This window comes from Cyanistes caeruleus, chromosome 30 (genome assembly GCF_971803275.1).
Source record: "Cyanistes caeruleus chromosome 30, bCyaCae1.hap1.1, whole genome shotgun sequence".
In the NCBI taxonomy this organism is placed as follows: Eukaryota; Metazoa; Chordata; class Aves; order Passeriformes; family Paridae; genus Cyanistes; species Cyanistes caeruleus.
This window is the reverse complement of record NC_141730.1, coordinates 2,101,401-2,123,847: the sequence shown is the minus strand read 5'-3', so window position 1 is coordinate 2,123,847 and position 22,447 is coordinate 2,101,401. Positions and strand designations below refer to the sequence as shown.

The 22,447-nt window shown below is 64.5% G+C and overlaps 1 protein-coding gene across 1 annotated transcript; it reads right to left on the bottom strand.

The window, feature by feature from the left end:
• Positions 1-1,848: 1,848 nt before the first annotated feature.
• Positions 1,849-20,279, bottom strand: LOC147648811 (V-type proton ATPase catalytic subunit A-like). The gene is made up of 14 exons (XM_086866388.1): positions 20,165-20,279; positions 19,480-19,608; positions 18,601-18,815; positions 16,915-17,052; positions 15,814-15,965; positions 13,854-14,016; positions 12,638-12,746; positions 10,505-10,627; positions 9,305-9,419; positions 8,835-8,898; positions 7,633-7,836; positions 5,739-5,833; positions 4,236-4,407; positions 1,849-2,025 (listed from the first exon to the last, which is right to left on the bottom strand). The coding sequence occupies exons 1-14, from the start codon at positions 20,244-20,246 to the stop codon at positions 1,933-1,935; spliced, it is 1,854 nt and encodes a 617-aa protein (XP_086722514.1). The 5' UTR covers positions 20,247-20,279; the 3' UTR covers positions 1,849-1,932.
• Between the last annotated feature and the right edge of the window lie 2,168 nt (positions 20,280-22,447).

Sequence of the window (22,447 nt, the reverse complement as noted above, 5' to 3'; positions counted from 1 at the left end):
AGGTGTCAGTGCCCGCGAGCCGGTGGCAGCAGGAGGACAGTGGTGACAATGACGGTGACAATGACGGTGACAATGACGGTGACAATGATGACGATGCCGGAGCAGGGGGGGCTGCACCCCCAAATCCTGCAGAGCCCCCCGGGTGTCTCTGTCACCCCCGTGTCCCACAGGAGGTGTCCCCATGTCCCACCCAGGGTGTCTCTGTCACCCCCGTGTCCCCCCCTGCTTGTGTCCCCCCTCCCCAGGGTGTCCCTGTCCCCTCCCCCCCCCGGGTGTGGCCCCCCCTCCCTCTCAGGGTGTCCCTGTCCCCCGATGTCGCAACAGCCCAACCCCACCCCCACCCCCACCCCATCACCGCCCCCGGGCCCCCCGGCGCAGGAAGGGACCCCCCCAGTGCCACCCCCTCAGTGTCACACCCCCAGTGTCACCCCCCAGTGCCACCCCCCCAGTGTCACCCCCCAGTGTCATCCCCCCCAGTGCCACCCCCTCGATGTCACCCCCTCGATGTCACCCCCTCGATGTCACACCCCCAGTGCCACCCCCCAGTGTCACCCCCCAGTGCCACCCCCCAGTGTCACCCCCCCAGTGTCACCCCCCCAGTGTCACCCCCCAGTGTCACCCCCCAATGTCACCCCCCCGGTGTCACCCCCCCGGTGTCAACCCCCCGGTGTCACCCCCTCAGTGTCACCCCCCAATGTCACCCCCCCAGTGCCACCCCCCCAGTGTCACCCCCCCAGTGCCACCCCCCCAGTGTCACCCCCTCGATGTCACCCCCCCAGTGTCACCCCTCAGTGTCACCCCCCAGTGTCACCCCTCAGTGCCACCCCCTCGATGTCACCCCCCAGTGTCACCCCCAGTGTCACCCCCTCGATGTCACCCCCCAGTGTCACCCCCAGTGTCACCCCCTCGATGTCACCCCCCCAGTGTCACCCCCCAGTGCCACCCCCCCAGTGCCACCCCCCAGTGTCACCCCTCGATGTCACCCGCCCGGGGGTGACACCGGGCGCTCCCGCCGTGCTCACTAAAGCCACACCTGGAGCTCAAAGTGCCACCACCGGCCCTTTATTCGGGACCCCGGGGGGACCCCCAATCCTGTCCCCACGGTGTCCCCAACCCTGTCCTGACCCCCCAATCCTGTCCCCATGGTGTCCCCAATCCTGTCCCCACGGTGTCCCCAATCCTGTCCCCATGGTGTCCCCAACCCTGTCCTGACCCCCCCAATCCTGTCCCTATGGTGTCCCCAATCCTGTCCTGAACCCCCCAAGGTGTCCGGACCCCCCACGGTGTCCCCTCTGTCCCCCCGTGTCCCCCCTGTCCCCCGGTGTCCCCTCAGTCCCCCGGTGTCCCCCATCCTGTCCCCCAGTGTCCCCTCAGTCCCCCCGGTGTCCCCCCGGTGTCCCCCGGTGTCCCCCCTGTCCCCGGTGTCCCCCCTGTCCCCCGTGTCCCCGTCCTGTCCCCCGGTGTCCCCCCTGTCCCCCGGTGTCCCCCCTGTCCCCCGTGTCCCCATCCTGTCCCCCGGTGTCCCCCCTGTCCCCCGGTGTCCCCTCAGTCCCCCGGTGTCCCCTCAGTCCCCCCGGTGTCCCCGGTGTCCCCTCAGTCCCCCCGGTGTCCCCCCGGTGTCCCCGGTGTCCCCTCAGTCCCCCCGGTGTCCCCCGGTGTCCCCGGTGTCCCCTCAGCCCCCCCGGTGTCCCCCGGTGTCCCCGGTGTCCCCTCAGTCCCCCCGGTGTCCCCCGGTGTCCCCGGTGTCCCCTCAGTCCCCCGGTGTCCCCCGGTGTCCCCGGTGTCCCCTCAGTCCCCCCGGTGTCCCCGGTGTCCCCGGTGTCCCCTCAGTCCCCCCGGTGTCCCCCGGTGTCCCCGGTGTCCCCCCTGTCCCCCGGTGTCCCCGGTGTCCCCTCAGTCCCCCCGGTGTCCCCCTGTCCCCCCGGTGTCCCCTCAGTCCCCCAGGCTGCGGAAGGCCGCCACCATCTCCTCCTGGAGCTGCGCGTAGCACGCCAGGATCTGCTCCTCGCCGTCCTTCACCGGGTCCTGGCGACACGGGCGACACGGGCGACACGGGGGACACGCGGGGGTCACCCCGGGGGTCACCCCGGACACCCCCCGGGGCACCCACACCCCAAAAATCCACCCGGGGTTTATTGCGGGACCCCCCAAATGGGGTCACGGCCCCCCCCCCACCCGTCACGAGGGACACGGGGACACAGCGGGGTCACCCCCTGTCCCCCCCCAAGGGTGTCCCCCCTCCCCCCACCCCGACCTTCACACCGGACCCCTCCCCCATGGGGGTCTCGCCCCCCGTGACCCACCCAGGACCCCCCCACGGGGGTCTCTGCCCCACTTCCCCCCCTTTAACCTCCCCCCAAGTCCCCCCCATGGGGGTCTCGCCCCCCAACCCCACCTTTAACCTCAACTTGGGACCCCCAGGAGGGTCTGACACCCCCTCCCCACCTTTAACCTTCAGGTGGGACCCCCAGGAGGGTCTGACACCCCCTCCCCACCTTTAACCTCAACTTGGGACCCCCAGGAGGGTCTGACACCCCCTCCCCACCTTTAACCTTTATGTGGGACCCCCAGGAGGGTCTGACACCCCCTCCCCACCTTTAACCTCCACGTGGGACCCCCAGGAGGGTCTGACACCCCCTCCCCACCTTTAACCTTCAGCTGGGACCCCCAGGAGGGTCTGACACCCCCTCCCCACCTTTAACCTTCAGCTGGGACCCCCAGGAGGGTCTGACACCCCCTCCCCACCTTTAACCTTTATGTGGGACCCCCAGGAGGGTCTGACACCCCCTCCCCACCTTTAACCTCCACGTGGGACCCCCAGGAGGGTCTGACACCCCCTCCCCACCTTTAACCTTCAGCTGGGACCCCCAGGGCGGGTCTGACACCCCCTCCCCACCTTTAACCTTTATTTGGGACCCCCAGGAGGGTCTGACACCCCCTCCCCACCTTTAACCTTCAGGTGGGACCCCCAGGTGGGTCTGACACCCCCTCCCCACCTTTAACCTCCACCTGGGACCCCCAGGTGGGTCTGACACCCCCTCCCCACCTTTAACCTCCACCTGGGACCCCCAGGAGGGTCTGACACCCCCTCCCCACCTTTAACCTTTATTTGGGCCCCCCAGGAGGGTCTGACACCCCCTCCCCACCTTTAACCTCCACCTGGGACCCCCAGGGCGGGTCTGACACCCCCTCCCCACCTTTAACCTTTATGTGAGACCCCCAGGAGGGTCTGACACCCCCTCCCCACCTTTAACCTTTATGTGAGACCCCCAGGAGGGTCTGACACCCCCTCCCCACCTTTAACCTCCACGTGGGACCCCCAGGGTGGGTCTGACACCCCCTCCCCACCTTTAACCTCAACTTGGGACCCCCAGGTGGGTCTGACACCCCCTCCCCACCTTTAACCTCCACCTGGGACCCCCAGGTGGGTCTGACACCCCCTCCCCACCTTTAACCTCAACTTGGGACCCCCAGGGTGGGTCTGACACCCCCTCCCCACCTTTAACCTTTATTTGGGACCCCCAGGAGGGTCTGACACCCCCTCCCCAACTTTAACCTCCACGTGGGACCCCCAGGAGGGTCTGACACCCCCTCCCCACCTTTAACCTCCACTTGGGACCCCCAGGGTGGGTCTGACACCCCCTCCCCACCTTTAACCTCCACCTGGGACCCCCAGGGTGGGTCTGACACCCCCTCCCCACCTTTAACCTTTATTTGGGACCCCCAGGAGGGTCTGACACCCCCTCCCCACCTTTAACCTCCACTTGGGACCCCCAGGAGGGTCTGACACCCCCTCCCCACCTTTAACCTCCACGTGGGACCCCCAGGGAGGGTCTGACACCCCCTCCCCACCTTTAACCTTTATGTGGGACCCCCAGGGTGAGTCTGACACCCCCTCCCCACCTTTAACCTTTATTTGGGACCCCCAGGAGGGTCTGACACCCCCTCCCCACCTTTAACCTTCAGGTGGGACCCCCAGGGAGGGTCTGACACCCCCTCCCCACCTTTAATCTCCACTTGGGACCCCCAGGAGGGTCTGACACCCCCTCCCCACCTTTAACCTCAACTTGGGACCCCCAGGAGGGTCTGACACCCCCTCCCCACTTTTAACCTTTATGTGAGACCCCCCCAGCGGGGTCTCTCACCCCTTTCCCCCCCTTTACCCTTCAGCTGGGACCCCCACCCCCCTTCCCCTAGGACCCCTCCCACGGGGGTCTCGCCCCCCGGACCCCCACCTTGAACTTCATGGCGCTCAGGCGGTACAGGATGTCCCCGAGCCCCTCGCGGATGGTGGCCCAGGTGACACGCTGCTCCTCGGGGCCCGCGCCCTCCACCGCCCCCCGAGCCAGCTCGTAGAAGGTGACCAGGTTCTGCAGCATGCCCACGGTCTTGTAGAACGGGCAGAACCTGGGGGGGTCCCGGGGGGCTCAGGGAGGGGGTTTGGGGGGTCAGGGAGGGGGTTTGGGGTCAGGGTTGGGGGTCAGGGTAGGGGATTAGGGAGGGTTTGGGGGGTCAGGAGGTGGTTGGGGGTGTCAGGGTGCAGCATGCCCACGGTCTTGTAGAACGGGCAGAACCTGGGGGGGTCCCGGGGGGTCAGGGTGGGGGGTTTGGGGGGTCAGGGAGGGGATTTGGGGGGTCAGGATGGGGGTGGGGGTGTCAGGGTGCAGCATGCCCACGGTCTTGTAGAACGGGCAGAACCTGGGGGGGTCCCGGGGGGGTCAGGGTGGGGGTTTGGGGGGTTTGGGGGGTCAGGGAGGGGGTTTGTGGTCAGGGTTGGGGGTCAGGGAGGGGATTAGGGAGGGTTTGGGGGTTCATGAGGGGGTTAAAGGGGATTAGGGTGGGTCAGGGTGCAGCATGCCCACGGTGTTGTAGAAGAGGCAGAACCTGGGGGGCGTCCCGGGGGGGTCAGGGAGGGGGGTTTGGGGGGTCAGGGAGGGGATTTGGGGCGTCAGGAAGGGGTTGGGGGTGTCAGGAGGGGGTTGGGGGTGTCAGGAAGGGGTTGGGGGTGTCAGGGTGCAGCATGCCCACGGGGTTCTAGAAGAGGCAGAACTTTGGGGGGTCCCGGGGGGTCAGGGAGGGGGTTTGGGGGGTCAGGGTAGGGGATTAGGGGGGTCAGGAGGGGGTTAAAGGGGATTAGGGTGGGTCAGGGTGCAGCATGCCCATGGTCTTGTAGAACGGGCAGAACCTGGGGGGGTCCCGGGGGGGTCAGGGAGGGGAGTCTGGGGGGTTTGGGGGGTCAGGGAGGGTTTGGGGGGTCAGGAGGGGGTTGGGGGTGTCAGGGTGCAGCATGCCCACGGGGTTGTAGAAGAGGCAGAACCTGGGGGGGGGTCCCGGGGGGCTCAGGGAGGGTCTGGGGGGGTCAGGATGGGGGGGTTGGAGGCTCAGGAGTTATGGGGGTCAGAGTTGGGGGTCAGGGTTTGGGGTCAGGTTGGGGTCAGGTTGGGGTCAGAGTTTGGGGTCAGGGTTTGGGGTCAGGGTTTGGTGTCAGGGTTGGGGTCAGGGTTGGGGTCAGGGTTTGGGTCAGGGTTGGGGGTCAGGGTTTGGGTCAGGGTTTGGGTCAGGGTTGGGGGTCAGGGTTTGGGGTCAGGTTGGGGTCAGGGTTTGGGGTCAGGGTTGGGGTCAGGGTCGGGGGTCAGGGTTTGGGGTCAGGGTTTGGGTCAGGTTTGGGGTCAGGGTTTGGGGTCAGGGTTTGGGGTCAGGTTGGGGGTCAGGGTCGGGGGTCCCGGGGGTCCCGGTACCGGTCGTAGGCCGAGTATCCGTTCTGCTGCAGGAAATCGTCCTTGAGCAGTTTGGCCACCTCCAGTGTCACTTTGTCACCTTCGGCCAGCGACGCCTGCGGGGGACAGCGGGGTCCCGGCACTGCCCGCGCCAGGACCCCTTCCCGGAGCCCTCATCCTGGACCCCATATCCCACATCCCTGACCCCACATCCCACATCCCATATCCCACATCCTGGAGCCCTCATCCTGGACCCCACATCCCACATCCCATATCTCATATCCCACATCCCATATCCCACATCCCATATCCCACATCCTGGAGCCCTCATCCTGGACCCCATATCCCACATCCCTGACCCCACATCCTGGAGCCCTCATCCCTGACCCCACATCCCATATCCCACATCCCATATCCCATATCCCACATCCCTGACCCCACATCCCATATCCCATATCGCACATCCCACATCCCATATCCCATATCCCTCATCCCTGACCCCGCATCCCATATCCCATATCCCATATCCCTCATCCCATATCCCACATCCCATATCCCATATCCCATATCCCACATCCAGGACCCCATAGACCTCATAAATCCCAATCCCACCTTGCCCACAAACTGCACCACAGCCAGCTCCTCCTCCTGCAGGATCCCAGACCCCACATCCCAGACTCCACATCCCATATCTCATATCCCACATCCCACATCCTGGAGCCCTCATCCCTGACCCCACATCCCATATCCCACATCCCATATCCCATATCCCTCATCCCTGACCCCACATCCCATATCCCACATCCCATATCCCATATCCCACATCCCATATCCCATATCCCACATCCCTGACCCCACATCCCATATCCCACATCCCACATCCCATATCCCATATCCCATATCCCACATCCCATATCCCACATCCCATATCCCATATCCCCACATCCTGGAGCCCTCATCCCTGACCCCATATCCCATATCCCACATCCCATATCCCACATCCCATATCCCACATCCCATATCCCATATCCCAGACCCCACAAACCCCAGTCCCACCTTCCCCACGAGCTGCACGATCTCGGCCAGCTCCTCCTCCTCCTGCAGGGTCCCAGACCCCATATCCCACATCCCATATCCCACATCCTGGAGCCCTCATCCCATATCCCACATCCCATATCCCATATCCCACATCCCACATCCCAGACCCCACAATCCCCCAGTCCCACCTTCCCCACGAGCTGCACGATCTCGGCCAGCTCCTCCTCCTCCTGCAGGGTCCCAGACCCCAGATCCCATATCCCACATCCCATATCTCATATCCCACATCCCACATCCCATATCTCATATCCCACATCCCATATCCCACATCCCACATCCCATATCCCATATCCCACATCCCATATCCCAGATCCCATATCCCACATCCCATATCTCATATCCCACATCCCATATCCCATATCCCAGATCCCATATCCCACATCCCATATCTCATATCCCACATCCCACATCTCATATCCCACATCCCATATCCCACATCCCACATCCCACATCCCATATCCCATATCCCATATCCCACATCCCATATCTCATATCCCATATCCCATATCCCACATCCCATATCCCATATCCCATATCCCATATCCCATATCCCATATCCCCTATCTCATATCCCACATCCCATATCCCACATCCCAGACCCCATAGACCCCACAAACCGCAGTCCCACCTTCCCCACGAGCTGCACGATCTCGGCCAGCTCCTCCTCCTCCTGCAGGATCCCAGACCCCAGATCCCAGACCCCAACCCCACATCCCATATCCCACATCCCATATCCCATATCTCATATCCCACATCCCAACCCCACATCCCAGACCCCATACCCCACATCCCAGACCCCACAATCCCCCAGTCCCACCTTCCCCACGAGCTGCACGATCTCGGCCAGCTCCTCCTCCTCCTGCAGGATGCGGCGGGCGCGGTCGCGCAGCGCGGGCAGCTCGGGGTGGGCGCGCTCGTAGTGCGGCTCCAGCGCCCGCAGGTACCGCGAGTAGGAGATGAGCCAGTTCACCGAGGGGAAGTGTTTGCGCTGCGCCAGCTTCTTGTCCAGCCCCCAGAACACCTGCCAGGGCCACCCAGGGGCACCCCGGGGCACACAGTGTCACCCCTGGGTCACCCAGTGTCACCCCGTGTCACCCTGGGTCACCCACTGTCAGCCAGTGTCACCCTGGGTCACCCAGTGTCACCCCCGGGTCACCCACTGTCACCCACTGTCACCCCCGGGTCACCCAGTGTCACCCCCGGGGCACACAGTGTCACCCACTGTCACCCAGTGTCACCCCGGGTCACCCAGGGTCACCCTGGGGTCACCCACTGTCACCCAGTGTCACCCCTAGGTCACCCAGTGTCACCCCCGGGGCACACAGTGTCACCTTCAGGTCACCTTCGAGTCACCCAGGGTCACCCTTGGGTCACCCAGGGTCACCTTTGAGTCACCCACTGTCACCCTCGGGTCACCCAGTGTCAACCCCGGGTCACCCTCAGGTCACCCAGTGTCACACCAGGTCACCTTCGGGTTACCCAGTGTCACCTCGGGTCACCCACTGTCATTCCTGGGTTACCCAGTGTCACCCTCAGGTCACCCAGTGTCACCCCCGGGTCACCCAGTGTCACCCACTGTCTCCTCGGGTCACCCAGTGTCACCCCAGTTCACCTTCGGGTCACCCAGTGTCACCTTCAGGTCACCCAGCATCACCTTCAGGTCACCTAGTGTCACCCCTGTGTCACCCACTGTCACCCACTGTCACCTCGTGTCACCCCCAGCTTGGGAATGTCACTCCCATGTTCCCCAGCCTGTCCCTGTCCCCTTCCCTGTGCCCCCCGTGTCCCCTCCCCGGGTGTGTCCCTGTCCCACTCACGCCCCTACCACGCTGTCCGTGTCCCCTGTGTCCCCTGTGTCCCCTCTGTCCCCTGTGTCCCCCCTGTCCCCAGTGTCCCCTGTGTCCCCTGTGTCCCCCCTGTCCCCTGTGTCCCCCCTGTCCCCTGTGTCCCCCCTGTCCCCAGTGTCCCCAGTGTCCCCTGTGTCCCCCCGTGTCCCCCGTGTCCCCCGTGTCCCCTCACCTGCACGATCCCCAGCGTGGCCGAGGTGACGGGATCCGAGAAATCCCCTCCGGGGGGGGACACCCTGTGGGGGGCCGGGTGAGCTGGGGGTGCACGGGGGGGTCCCCCTGCCCTGGTCTCCTCCCCGGGGACACGGGGACACTCACGGGGACACTCACGGGGACACTCACGGGGACACGGGGACACTCACAGAGACATGGGGACACTCATGGGGACATGGGGACACTCACAGGGACATGGGGACACTCACGGGGACATGGGGACACTCATGGTGACACGGGGACATGGGGACACTCATGGTGACACTCATGGGGACACTCATGGTGACACGGGGACACTCATGGTGACACGGGGACATGGTGACACTCATGGTGACACGGGGACATGGGGACATGGTGACACGGGGACACTCATGGTGACACTCATGGTGACACTCATGGTGACACTCATGGTGACACGGGGACACTCACGCTCCGACGATGCTGACGCTGCCCTCGCGCTCGGGGGTCCCCAGGCACCGCGCCCGCCCCGCGCGCTCGTAGAACGAGGCCAGGCGGGCCCCGAGGTACGCGGGGTACCCGCTGTCTGCGGGGGGACACGGCTGTCACCTCCCTGGGGACACTGCTGTCACTGCTGGGGACACTGCTGTCACCCCCAGACCTGCTGTCACCTCCTGGGGACACTGCTGTCACCCCCAGACCTGCTGTCACCTCCTGGGGACACTGCTGTCACCCCCAGGACCTGCTGTCACCCCTGGGGACATGGCTGTCACCACCTGGGGACACGGCTGTCACTGCTGGGGACACCGCTGTCACCCCCTGGGGACACCGCTGTCACCCCCAGGACCTGCTATCATCCCCTGGGGACACAGCTGTCACCCCCTGGGGACACGGCTGTCACCCCCTGGGGACACTGCTGTCACCCCTGGGGACACGGCTGTCACCCCTGGGGACACGGCTGTCACCCCCTGTCACCCCCACGCCCCAGGGCCCCTCTGGGGGTCCGGCAGCTCCTCCTTGTGTGCTCAGGCCCCTTTACCCCCAATTCCCGGGATTTTGGGGTCCCCAGTCCCAGGATTTGGGGGTTCCTGAACCCCTCCCCATTCCCTGGGGTCCCGTTTTACCCCGAATTCCCGGGATTTTGGGGTCCCCAGTCCCAGGATTTGGGGGTTCCTGAACCCCTCCCCGTTCCCTGGGGTCCCATTTTGCCCCCAATTCCCGGGATTTTGGGGATTTGGGGGTTCCTCAACCCCTCCCCATTCCCTGGGGTCCCGTTTTACCCCCAATTCCCGGGATTTTGGGGATTTGGGGGTTCCTCAACCCCTCCCCATTCCCTGGGGTCCCGTTTTGCCCCCAATTCCCGGGATTTTGGGGATTTTGGGGGTTCCTCAACCCCTCCCCATTCCCTGGGGTCCCATTTTGCCCCCAATTCCCGGGATTTTGGGGATTTGGGGGTTCCTGAACCCCTCCCCGTTCCCTGGGGTCCCGTTTTGCCCCGAATTCCCGGGATTTTGGGGGTTCCTGAACCCCTCCCCGTTCCCTGGGGTCCCATTTTGCCCCCAATTCCCGGGATTTTGGGGTCCCCAGTCCCAGGATTTGGGGGTTCCTGAACCCCTCCCCGTTCCCTGGGGTCCCGTTTTGCCCCCAATTCCCGGGATTTTGGGGTCTCACCCGCCGGCATCTCCGCCAGGCGCCCCGAGATCTCCCGGAGCGCCTCGGCCCAGCGCGAGGTGGAGTCGGCCAGGAGGCAGCTGTGCAAGCCCATGTCCCGAAAGTACTCGGAGAGCGTGATCCCTGTCACACGGGTGTGCAAGGGGTGTCACACGTGTCACACGTGAGGGACAGCGTGATCCCTGTCACACGGGTGTGCAAAGTGTCACACGTGTCACACGTGAGGGACAGCGTGATCCCTGTCACACGGGTGTGCAAAGTGTCACACGTGTCACACGTGTGAGGGACAGCGTGATCCCTGTCACACGGGTGTGCAAAGTGTCACACGTGTCACACGTGAGGGACAGCGTGATCCCTGTCACACGGGTGTGCAAAGTGTCACACGTGTCACACGTGAGGGACAGCGTGATCCCTGTGTGACACTGGCACACGTGAGGGACAGCGTGATCCCTGTCACACGGGTGTGCAAAGTGTCACACGTGTCACACGTGTCACACGTGAGGGACAGTGTGATCCCTGTGTGACACTGGCACACGTGTGAGGGACAGCGTGATCCCTGTCACACGGGTGTGCAAGGTGTCACACGTGTCACACGTGAGGGACAGCGTGATCCCTGTCACACGGGTGTGCAAAGTGTCACATGTGTCACACGTGAGGGACAGTGTGAGCCCTGTCACACGGGTGTGCAAAGTGTCACATGTGTCACACGTGAGGGACAGCATGATCCCTGTGTGACACTGGCACACGTGTGAGGGACAGCGTGATCCCTGTCACACGAGTGTGCAAAGTGTCACACGTGTCACACGTGAGGGACAGCGTGATCCCTGTGTGACACTGGCACACGTGTGAGGGACAGCGTGATCCCTGTCACACGGGTGTGCAAGGGGTGTCACACGTGTCACACGTGAGGGACAGCGTGATCCCTGTGTGACACTGGCACACGTGAGGGACAGTGTGATCCCTGTCACACGGGTGTGCAAAGTGTCACACGTGTCACACGTGAGGGACAGCGTGATCCCTGTGTGACACTGGCACACGTGAGGGACAGTGTGATCCCTGTCACACGGGTGTGCAAGGTGTCACACGTGTCACACGTGAGGGACAGCGTGATCCCTGTCACACGGGTGTGCAAAGTGTCACACGTGAGGGACAGCGTGATCCCTGTGTGACACTGTCACGTGTAAGGGACAGTGTGATCCCTGTCACACGGGTGTGCAAAGTGTCACACGGGTGAGGGACAGCGTGATCCCTGTCACACGGGTGTGCAAGGTGTCACACGTGTCACACGTGAGGGACAGTGTGATCCCTGTCACACGGGTGTGCAAAGTGTCACACGTGAGGGACAGCGTGATCCCTGTCACACGGGTGTGCAAAGTGTCACACGTGTCACACGTGAGGGACAGCGTGATCCCTGTGTGACACTGACACGTGTGAGGGACAGCACAACTGCTGTGTGACACTCCTGTCACACCCCCATGTTCCTGTCACACACACATGTCCCTGTCCCCCGTGTCCCTGTCATACACACATGTCCCCGTCCCCCCCACGTCCCTGTCCCCAGTGTCCCTGTCAAACCCCCGTGTCCCTGTCCCCAGTGTCCCTGTCACACCCCCCTGTCCCTGTCACACCCTCGTGTCCCTGTCACACCCCATGTCCCTGTCCCATGTCCCTGTCCCGTGTCCCTGTCCCGTGTCCCTGTCCCGTGTCCCTGTCCCGTATCCCTGTCACACACCGGTGTCCCTGTCACACCCTCGTGTCCCTGTCCCTGTCCCTGTCACACACCGGTGTCCCTGTCCCGTGTCCCTGTCACACCCTGTGTCCCTGTCCCGTGTCCCTGTCACACCCCGTGTCCCTGTCCCGTGTCCCTGTCACACCCCGTGTCCCTGTCCCGTGTCCCGTGTCCCTGTCACACACCGGTGTCCCTGTCCCCCGTGTCCCTGTCCCGTGTCCCTGTCCCGTGTCCCTGTCACACCCCGTGTCCCTGTCCCGTGTCCCTGTCCCGTGTCCCTGTCCCGTGTCCCTGTCACACCCCCGTGTCCCTGTCCCGTGTCCCTGTCCCGTGTCCCTGTCACACCCCGTGTCCCTGTCCCGTGTCCCTGTCCCGTGTCACACCCCAGTGTCCCTGTCACACACCGGTGTAGATGGAGGCCTCGCGGGCGGCCACCGGCATGTTGGACGTGTTGGCCACGAGCGTCGTGCGCTTCATGATGGACTCGGAGCGGCCACCAACCTCCATGGTCAGCTGGGGACACCGGTGCCACATTGTCACCACGTGCTGCCATCCCTGTCACCCCTGTGTCATCATGGGACAGCCCTGCCACCAACCCCCACGGCCAGCTGGCCACTGTCACCCCCTGGCCCCTCCATGTCACCCCGCTGTCACCCCCTGCCACCTCCCGTGTCACGGTGTCACCTCGGGGATGCCACTGAGGACCCCCCATGGACACCGGTGTCACTGTCACTCCCCTGTCACCCCCCTGTCACCCCCGTGTGGCAGTGTCACCTCGGGGACGCCACTGAGGACCCCCCATGGACACGGGTGTCACTGTCACTGCCCTGCCTCCCCCGTGTCACGGTGTCACCTCGGGGACGCCACTGAGGAACCCCATGGACACCGGTATCACTGTCACCCCCCTGCCACCCCCCATGTCACGGTGTCACCTCGGGGATGCCATTGAGGACATGGACACCGGTGTCACTGTCACTGCCCTGCCACCCCCCTGTCACCCCCGTGTGGCAGTGTCACCTCGGGGATGCCACTGGGGACCCCCCATGGACACGGGTGTCACTGTGACCCCCCTGCCACCCCCCGTGTCACGGTGTCACCTCAGGGACACCACTGAGGACCCCCCCATGGACACCGGTGTCACTGTGACCCCCCTGCCACCCCCCGTGTCACGGTGTCACCTCAGGGACACCACTGAGGACCCCCCATGGACACCGGTGTCACTGTCACTCCCCTGTCACCCTCCTGTCACCCCCGTGTGGCAGTGTCACCTCGGGGACGCCACTGAGGACCCCCCATGGACACGGGTGTCACTGTCACTGCCCTGCCAGCCCCCGTGTGGCGGTGTCACCTCGGGGACGCCACTGAGGACCCCCCATGGACACGGGTGTCACTGTCACCGCCCTGCCACCCCCCGTGTGGCGGTGTCACCTCAGGGACGCCACTGAGGACCCCCCATGAACACCCATGTCACTGTGACCGCCCTGCCACCCCGCTGTCCCCGCGTGTCGCGTGTGGCGGTGTCACCTCGGGGACGCCACTGAGGACCCCCCATGAACACCCATGTCACTGTGACCGCCCTGCCACCCCGCTGTCCCCGCGTGTCGCGTGTGGCGGTGTCACCTCGGGGAAGTCCCGCAGCACCTCGGACATTTCGTTGCCGCGCTCGCCGCAGCCCACGTAGACGATGACGTCACTGTTGGAATACTTGGACAGGGATTGGGAAATCACCGTCTTCCCGCAGCCGAACGCGCCCGGGATGGCCGTGGTGCCCCCCTGGACACACCTGGGGACACGGGGACACGGCACGGGGGTGGCACTGGGACCCTGGAGCCACCCCGTGCCTGTCCCCATCGCTGTCCCCATCCCTGTCCCCATCCCTGTTCCTGTCCCGTCCTGTTTCCCTGTCCCCATCCCTGTCCCTGCCCTTGTCCCCATCCCTGTTCCTGTCCTTGTCCCCATCCCTGTTCCTGTCCCGTCCTGTTTCTCTGTCCCTGTCCCCATCCCTGTCCCTGTCCCCGTCCCTCCCTCCCCACTTTGTCCCACTTCCCTCCCACCCCAATCCCACCCTGTTCCCTCCCCGGATCCCTGTGGGAACAGCTCAGTCCCCCAATCCCACTCCCGACGGGATCAGCAATCCCCCGATCCCAGTCCTGATCCCGATCCCAATCCTAATCCCGATCCCATTCCCTACGGGAACAGCGCATCCCCTGATCCCAATCCCGATCCCAATCCCGATCCCGATCCTAATCCCGATCCCATTCCCTATGGGAACAGCGCATCCCCTGATCCCGATCCCGATCCCAATCCCGATCCCATTCCCTATGGGAACAGCGCATCCCCTGATCCCGATCCCAACCCCAATCCCGATCCCAATCCCGATCCCGATCCTAATCCCGATCCCATTCCCTACGGGAACAGCGCATCCCCTGATCCCAATCCCGATCCCAATCCCGATCCCGATCCTAATCCCGATCCCATTCCCTACGGGAACAGCGCATCCCCTAATCCCGATCCTAATCCCGATCCCAATCCCTACGGGAACAGCGCATCCCCTAATCCCGATCCTAATCCCGATCCCAATCCCTACGGGAACAGCGCATCCCCTGATCCCGATCCCAATCCCGATCCCGATCCCAATCCCGATCCCGATCCCATTCCCTACGGGAACAGCGCATCCCCCGATCCCAATCCCAGTCCTGATCCCGATCCCATTCCTTATGGGAACAGTGTACTCCCCACTCCCGTTCTCAATCCCGCTCCCATTCCCTACGGGAACAGCCCACCCCCCCCATCCCGATCCCAATCCCAATCCCATTCCTTATGGGAAGAGTACATCCCCCTGATCCTGATCCCATTCCCTACGGGAACAGCGCATTCCCCCAGTCCCAATCCCAATCCTGATCCCGATCCCAATCCCAATCCCGATCCCGATCCAAATCCCGATGGGAACAGCGCATCCCCCCTATCCTGATCCCGATCCTGATCCCAATCCCGATCCCGCTCCCTTCCCTACGGGAACAGCGCACCCCCCCATCCCGATCCTGATCCCCATCCCGATCCCAATCCCGATCCCATTCCTTATGGGAAGAGTACATCCCCCCGATCCCGATCCCATTCCCTACGGGAACAGTGCATTCCCCCAGTCCCAATCCCAATCCTGATCCCGATCCCAATCCCGATACCAATCCCGATCCCGATCCTGATCCAAATCCCGATGGGAACAGTGCATCCCCCCTATCCTGATCCCGATCCTGATCCCAATCCTGATCCCGATCCCAATCCCAATCCCGATCCCGATCCCGATCCCGATCCAAATCCCGATGGGAACAGTGCATCCCCCCTATCCTGATCCCGATCCTGATCCCAATCCTGATCCCGCTCCCGGTCCCTACGGGAACAGCGCACCCCCCCCATCCCGATCCCAATCCCGATCCTGATCCCAATTCTGCTCCCGCTCCCAATCCCGCTCCCGATCCCAATCCCGATCCCAATCCTGATGGGAACAGCGCACCCCCCCTATCCCGCTCCCGATCCCAATCCCGATCCCGATCCCGTTCCCGCTCCTGGTCCCGGTCCCTACGGGAAGAGCGCGTCCAGGACCCTCTGGCCGGTCAGCAGGGGGTGATTGGCCGGGAGCTTCTCGGCCACGGGCCGGACCTGCCGGACCGGCCACACCTGGATCATGGAGAGCGGCTCGCGGACCCCCTGGAACTCCAGCTCCAGCACCACGTCCTGCGGGATCGGCCGGGATCAGTCTGGGATCGGCCGGGATCGGCCGGGATCAGTCTGGGATCAGGCGGGATCAGTCTGGGATCAGGCGGGATCAGCCAGGATCAGGCTGGGATCAGCCGGGATCAGTCTGCGATCAGCTGGGATCAGCCAGGATCAGGCTGGGATCAGCTGGGATCAGTCGGGATCAGGCGGGATCAGTCTGGGATCGTCTGGGATCAGCTGGGATCAGTCTGGGATCAGTCTGGGATCAGTCTGGGATCAGCTGGGATCAGGCAGGATCAGTCTGGGATCAGTCTGGGATCAGCTGGGATCAGCCGGGATCAGCCGGGATCAGTCTGGGATCAGTCTGGGATCAGGCGGGATCGGGATCGGCCGAGATCGGGGTTGGGATCAGGCGGGATCGGGATTGGGATCAGGCCGGGATTGGCCCGGGATCACTGGGATCAGGATCGTTGGGATTATTGGCATCATCGGGCTCGGGATCAGCGGGAGCAGGGTCGGGATCAGCGGGATCGGGATCACCAGAGGGATTGGGATGGGGATTGGGATCGGGGGGAGCGGTGGGGGCCAGGCGGGCTGATCCCCCGGTCAATCCCGCCGGTCGGTCCCGTTAATCCCCCCGGTCAATCCCCCCGGTCAATCCCGCCTGTCGGTGCCGCCTGTCCATCCCGTTAATCCCCCCGGTCGGTCCCTCCGGTCGGTCTCGCCTGTCCATCCCGTTAATCCCCCCCGGTCGGTCCCTCCGGTCGGTGCCGCCGGTCAATCCCGCCGGTCGGTCCCGCTAATTCCGCCTGTCCATCCCGCTAATCCCCCCGGTCAATCCCCCCGGTCAATCCCGCCGGTCGGTGCCGCCTGTCCATCCCGTTAATCCCCCCGCTCGGTGCCGTTAACCCCCCCGGTCAATCCCCCCGGCCGGTGCCGTTAACCCCCCCGGCCGGTGCCCGCTCACCGCCACGCCGTAGTGCCCCGGGGGCGCGATGTAGGTGACGGTGCCGCGGCTGCGGGGCGGGACCATCAGCCGGTGCTGCAGCAGCGAATTCTCCGCCACCGTCCCGTAAATGTCCCCGCCCGTCACGTGGCTCCCGACCTGGGGACACGGCGGCGACACCGTGAGGGACACTCGGTGCTGTCCCCGTGTCCTTTCATGTACCCGGTGTCCCCCGCCGCTTCCCCCGCGTCGCTGTGACCTCTACAGTCCCCGTGTCCCCAATGTCCCCGTGTCCCCAATGTCCCCGTGTCCCCCAATGTCGCCGTGTCCCCCAATGTCCCCGTGTCCCCAATGTCCCCGTGTCCCCCAATGTCCCCGTGTCCCCTGTGTTCCCGTGTCCCCCAATGTCCCCGTGTCCCCCAATGTCCCCGTGTCCCCTGTGTCCCCCTGTCCCCCAATGTCCCCGTGTCCCCTGTGTTCCCGTGTCCCCCAATGTCCCCACGGCTCTGTGACACCCGTGTCCCTGAGAGTGTCCCCACAGCCCCCCTGCTCCTGTGTCCCCTGTGTCAGTGTGTCCCCACCCCCTTTTTGGGGTCCCCTCCCTGGCAGGGGGGACAGGGAGGGGACAGGGGAGGACAGAAGGAGGCGGCAATGGAGGATGACAGGGACAGGACAGGTCTGGAGGGGACAAAAGGGGACAGAGGGGTTGAGTGGGACACGGCAGGATGGGGGGACAAAGGGGGACAACAGGAGAAGTGTGACAAGAAGGGGACAGAAGGGCTGGGGGGACAGGATGGGGAGGGGACAGAGGGTCTGGGGGGGACAGGAGGAACAGGGAAAGGACAGGAGGACAGAATGGGGGGACAGGGAGGGGACAGAGGGACAGGGAAAGGACAGCGGGACAGGACAGGGGGGACAGGACAGGGGGGACAGAGGGACAGAGAAAGGACAGGGGACAGGACAGGGGGGACAGAGGGACAGAGGGACAGGATGGGGGGACAGGGAGGCCACAGGACAGAGGGGACAGGGCAGGGACAGGGGGACAGGTAGGGGACAGGGGGACACAGTGGGTGGCAGGACAGTTTGGGTGGGACAGAGAAGGGACGGGGAAGGGACAGGGGGACAGGATGAGGGGACAAGAAGGGGATGGCGGGGCTGGGAGGGGACAGGATGAGGGGACACGAAGGGGATGGCGGAGCTGAGAGGGGACAGGGGGACAGGGGGACAGGATGAGGGGACAAGAAGGGGATGGAGGCGCTGGGAGGGGACAGGATGAGGGGACACGAAGGGGACGGCGGGGCTGGGAGGGGACAGGATGAGGGGACACGAAGGGGATGGCGGGGCTGGGAGGGGACAGGATGAGGGGACACGAAGGGGATGGCGGAGCTGGGAGGGGACAGGGGGACAGGATGAGGGGACACGAAGGGGATGGCGGAGCTGGGAGGGGACAGGGGGACAGGATGAGGGGACACGAAGGGGATGGCGGAGCTGGGAGGGGACAGGGGGACAGGATGAGGGGACACGAAGGGGACGGCGGGGCTGGGAGGGGACAGGATGAGGGGACACGAAGCGGATGGCGGGGCTGGGAGGGGACAGAACTGGGCGACAGAAAGGTGACAGAGGGCACGCGAAGACAGATGGGGAAGGGGGCACAGGACAGCGATGGGACAGAGGGACAGGACGGGGTTGCAGGGAGGTGGCACGCACCCGGATGGCCTTGCTGGGGACAAAGTCCCAGGCCAGGTGTCGCGGCAGCGCGGGGACATTGGTGCCCCGCGGGATGTAGATGCTGCGCGTGGCCTCGGCGATGTCGCGCAGCGGCCGCTGGATCCCGTCGAAGATGGAGCCCAGGATGCCCGGACCCAGCTCCACCGACAGCGGCGTCCCCGTGCGCCGAACCGGGTCCCCAACCTGCACCCCCGCTGCGGCCGCTCAGGAAATGTCACCGCGCTCGGGGACACGGGGACGGCACCGGCTGGGGGGACACGGGGGCTGGGGGGGACACCGGGACTGGGGGGGACAGTGGGGCTGGGGGGGACAGCGGGGACTGGGGGGGACAGCGGGGACTAAGAGGGACAGTGGGGGGACAGTGGGGACTGGGGGGGACAGTGGGGACACGGGGACTGGGGGGGACAGTGGGGCTGGGGGGCACACGGGGGCCGGGGGGGCCGGGGAGGGGACAGATGACACAGAGGACAGGACGGGGGACAGAGGGCACAGGACCAGGAAAGTTGGTGGGGGGACAGGGGGACAGGACGAAGGGACAAGAGAGGGGACAGGGAAGGGACAGGACAGGATGAGGGGACAGGGAGGGGACAAGAGAGGGGACAGGACAGGATGAGGGGACAGGGAGGGGACAGGGAAGGGACAGGACAGGATGAGGGGACAGGACAGGATGAGGGGACAGGGAGGGGACAAGAGGGGACAGGACAGGATGAGGGACAAGGCTCAGGGGCTGAAGGCAGGGTCAGAACAGGGAGGGGACAGGAGGAAGGGACACTTAGGGGTGGCGGGGACAGCGCGGGGCGGTCGGAGGGACAGAAGGGTGGCGGGGAGGGGACAGCGGGGACAGCGGGGACAGGATACAGGTCTCCTCGTACACCTGGAGCGTGGCCATGTCCCCATCGAGCCGGATGATCTCCCCCACGAGCTCCGCGTGTCCCACCCGCACCAGCTCGTACATGGCCGCCCCCGCCATGCGCGTGGCTGTCACCACTGCGGGGACACTCCGCTGTCACCCCGGCCCGCGGCCACCACCCCCCGGCATCCCCGCTTGTCCCCGCGGTCACCGCCCCACCCGGGTCCCCTCTGTCCCCGTCCCTGTCCCCTCGCCACGACCACCCCCGGCTACTTTCCCCCGCTGTCCCCTCCTGTCCCCAAGCCTGTCCCCGGGTCCTCTCCCGTCCCCTCCCCGCGATTGTCCCCAGGTCACCGTCACCCCCCGAGTGCTTCCTCCCCATTGTCCCCTTCACTGTCCCCTCCCCACTGTCCCCGTTTTAGCGCCACAAACGCCATCGTGCTCCCCGTGCCCGGCTGTCCCCAGGCTGTCCCCGAGTGTCCCCAGGCTGTCCCCAGGCTGTCCCCGAGTGTCCCCAGGCTGTCCCCAGGCTGTCCCCACCTGTTCCCAACCCTGTCCCCTTCCCGGGTGTCCTCCCTCCTCATCGTCCCCTCTCCTGTCCCCGTTTTAGCGCCACAAACGCCATTGTGCTCCCCGTGCCCGGCTGTCCCTCTGTCCCCAGGTGTCCCCGAGTGTCCCCAGGTGTCCCCGTACCGGGCCCGGACACTCCATGCACAGCCCCCACCAGACTCTCCCTCTCGGCCTCCTCCAGCCGCGTCCCCCGGGTCCCCTCCATGGTGTCCCCTCCCCGCCGCGGTGGCACCGCCGTTAAATGGCCCCGGGGGCCGGTGACAACCGGACAGGGCCACCGCGGGTGTGGCAGTGTCCCCACCCCCCCGGCGACAGCGGCTGGCTCCGGTGACACCGCAGGTGTGGCACTGTGTGCAGTCAACAGCCGCGGCCCGCTCCCCCGGGTGACACCGGGTGACAGCGGGTGACACCGGCACGCGCCGGGCTGGGCCCGCCTGGGGCTGATGGGGACACGGCCCGAGTGTCCTTGTCACCTCCCGGCCGCGTCCTGGCCTCCCCCTTTCCTTCGTCAGCTCCCGGCTGCATCCCTGTCACCCCCTTGTCACCCCCATGTCCTTGTCACCTTTTGTCACCCCCTCCTTTGTCACCCCCATTTGTCACCCCCTTGTCACCCCCGTGTCCTTGTCACCTTTTGTCACCCCCTCCTTTGTCACGTCCTTGTCACCCCCTTGTCACCCCCGCGTCCTTGTCACCTTTTGTCACCCCCTTGTCACCCCCCACGTCCTTGTCACGTCCTTGTCACCCCCTCCTTTGTCACCCCCATGTCCTTGTCACCTTTTGTCACCCCCTTGTCACCCCCCACGTCCTTGTCACCTTTTGTCACCCCCTTGTCCTTGTCACCTTTTGTCACCCCCTTCTTTGTCACCCCCTTGTCACCCCCATGTCCTTGTCACCTTTTGTCACTCCCCATGTCCTTGTCACCCCCCCATCCTTGTCACCCCTTCTTTGTCATCCTCCAAGTCCTTGTCACCTTTTGTCACCCCCTTGTCACTCCCCAGGTCCTTGTCACCTTTTGTCACTCTTCTTTGTCACCCCCCAGGTCCTTGTCACCTTTTGTCACATCACTTGTTCTTGTCACCCCCTTCTTTGTCACCCCCCACGTCCTTGTCACCTTTTGTCACTCCCCCATGTCCTTGTCACCCCTTTTGTCACCTCCTGGTGTCCTGTGCCCCCCCCGGGGTGTCACCGACACAATTTGGGGTCCCCTGGCACCCCCACGATTTTGGGGATCCCCCCCGGACCCCAACGCCCCATTTTGGGCTCCACCCCCCTCATTTGGGGGTCCCACCTCCAAATTTGGGGGTCCCCCCTTGACACAGCAGCCCCAGTTTGGGGGAGCCACCCCCTCAATTTGGGGTCCCCTCCTCCCAATTTGGGGTCCCCCAAACCCCACATTTTGGGGTTTCACCCCCTCATTTTGGGGTCTCCCAAATCCCACATTTTAGGGTTTCACCCCCTCATTTTGGGGTCCCCTCTTCCAAATCTGGGGTCCCCCAGCTCCCACACTTTAGGGTTTTATCCCCTTTATTTTGGGGTCCCCTCTCCCCAATTTGGGGTCCCCCAAAGTCCCACATTTTGGGGTTTCACCCCCTCAATCTGGGGTCCCCCAGCTCCCACACTTTAGGTTTTTACCCCCTCATTTTGGGGTCCCCTCCTCCCAATTTGGGGTCCCCCAAACCCCACATTTTGGGGTTTCACCCCCTGATTTTGGGGTCCCCTCTCCCAAATTTGGGGTCTCCCCCAAATCCCACATTTTGGGGTTTCACCCCCTCATTTTGGGGTCCCCTCCTCCTATTTTGGGGTCCCCCAAACCCCACATTTTAGGGTTTTACCCCCACGTTTTGGGGTCCCCCAAATCCCACATTTTAGGGTTTTACCCCCACGTTTTGGGGTCCCCCAAATCCCACATTTTAGGGTTTTACCCCCTCGTTTTGGGGTCCCCTCTCCCCATTTTGGGGTCCCCCAAAGTCCCACATTTTGGGGTTTCACCCCCTCATTTTGAGGTCCCCCAAACCCCACATTTTGGGGTTTCACCCCCTCAATCTGGGGTCCCCCAGCTCCCACACTTTAGGGTTTTATCCCCTTTATTTTGGGGTCCCCTCTTCCCAATTTGGGGTACCCCAAATCCCACATTTTGGGGTTTCACCCCCTCGTTTTGGGGTCCCCCAAACCCCACATTTTGGGGTTTCACCCCCTCGTTTTGGGGTCCCCTCTCCCCAGTTTTGGGTCCCCCAAACCCCACATTTTAGGGTTTTACCCCCTCGTTTTGGGGTCCCCTCCTCCCAATTTGGGGTCCCCCACTCGCACTTCGAGTCCCCCTCCTCAATTTACGATCCTCCCTTTTTATGGTGCAGCTCCCCCATTTTTGGGGGGATCCCACCGCCATTTTTGGGGGGTCCCACCCCT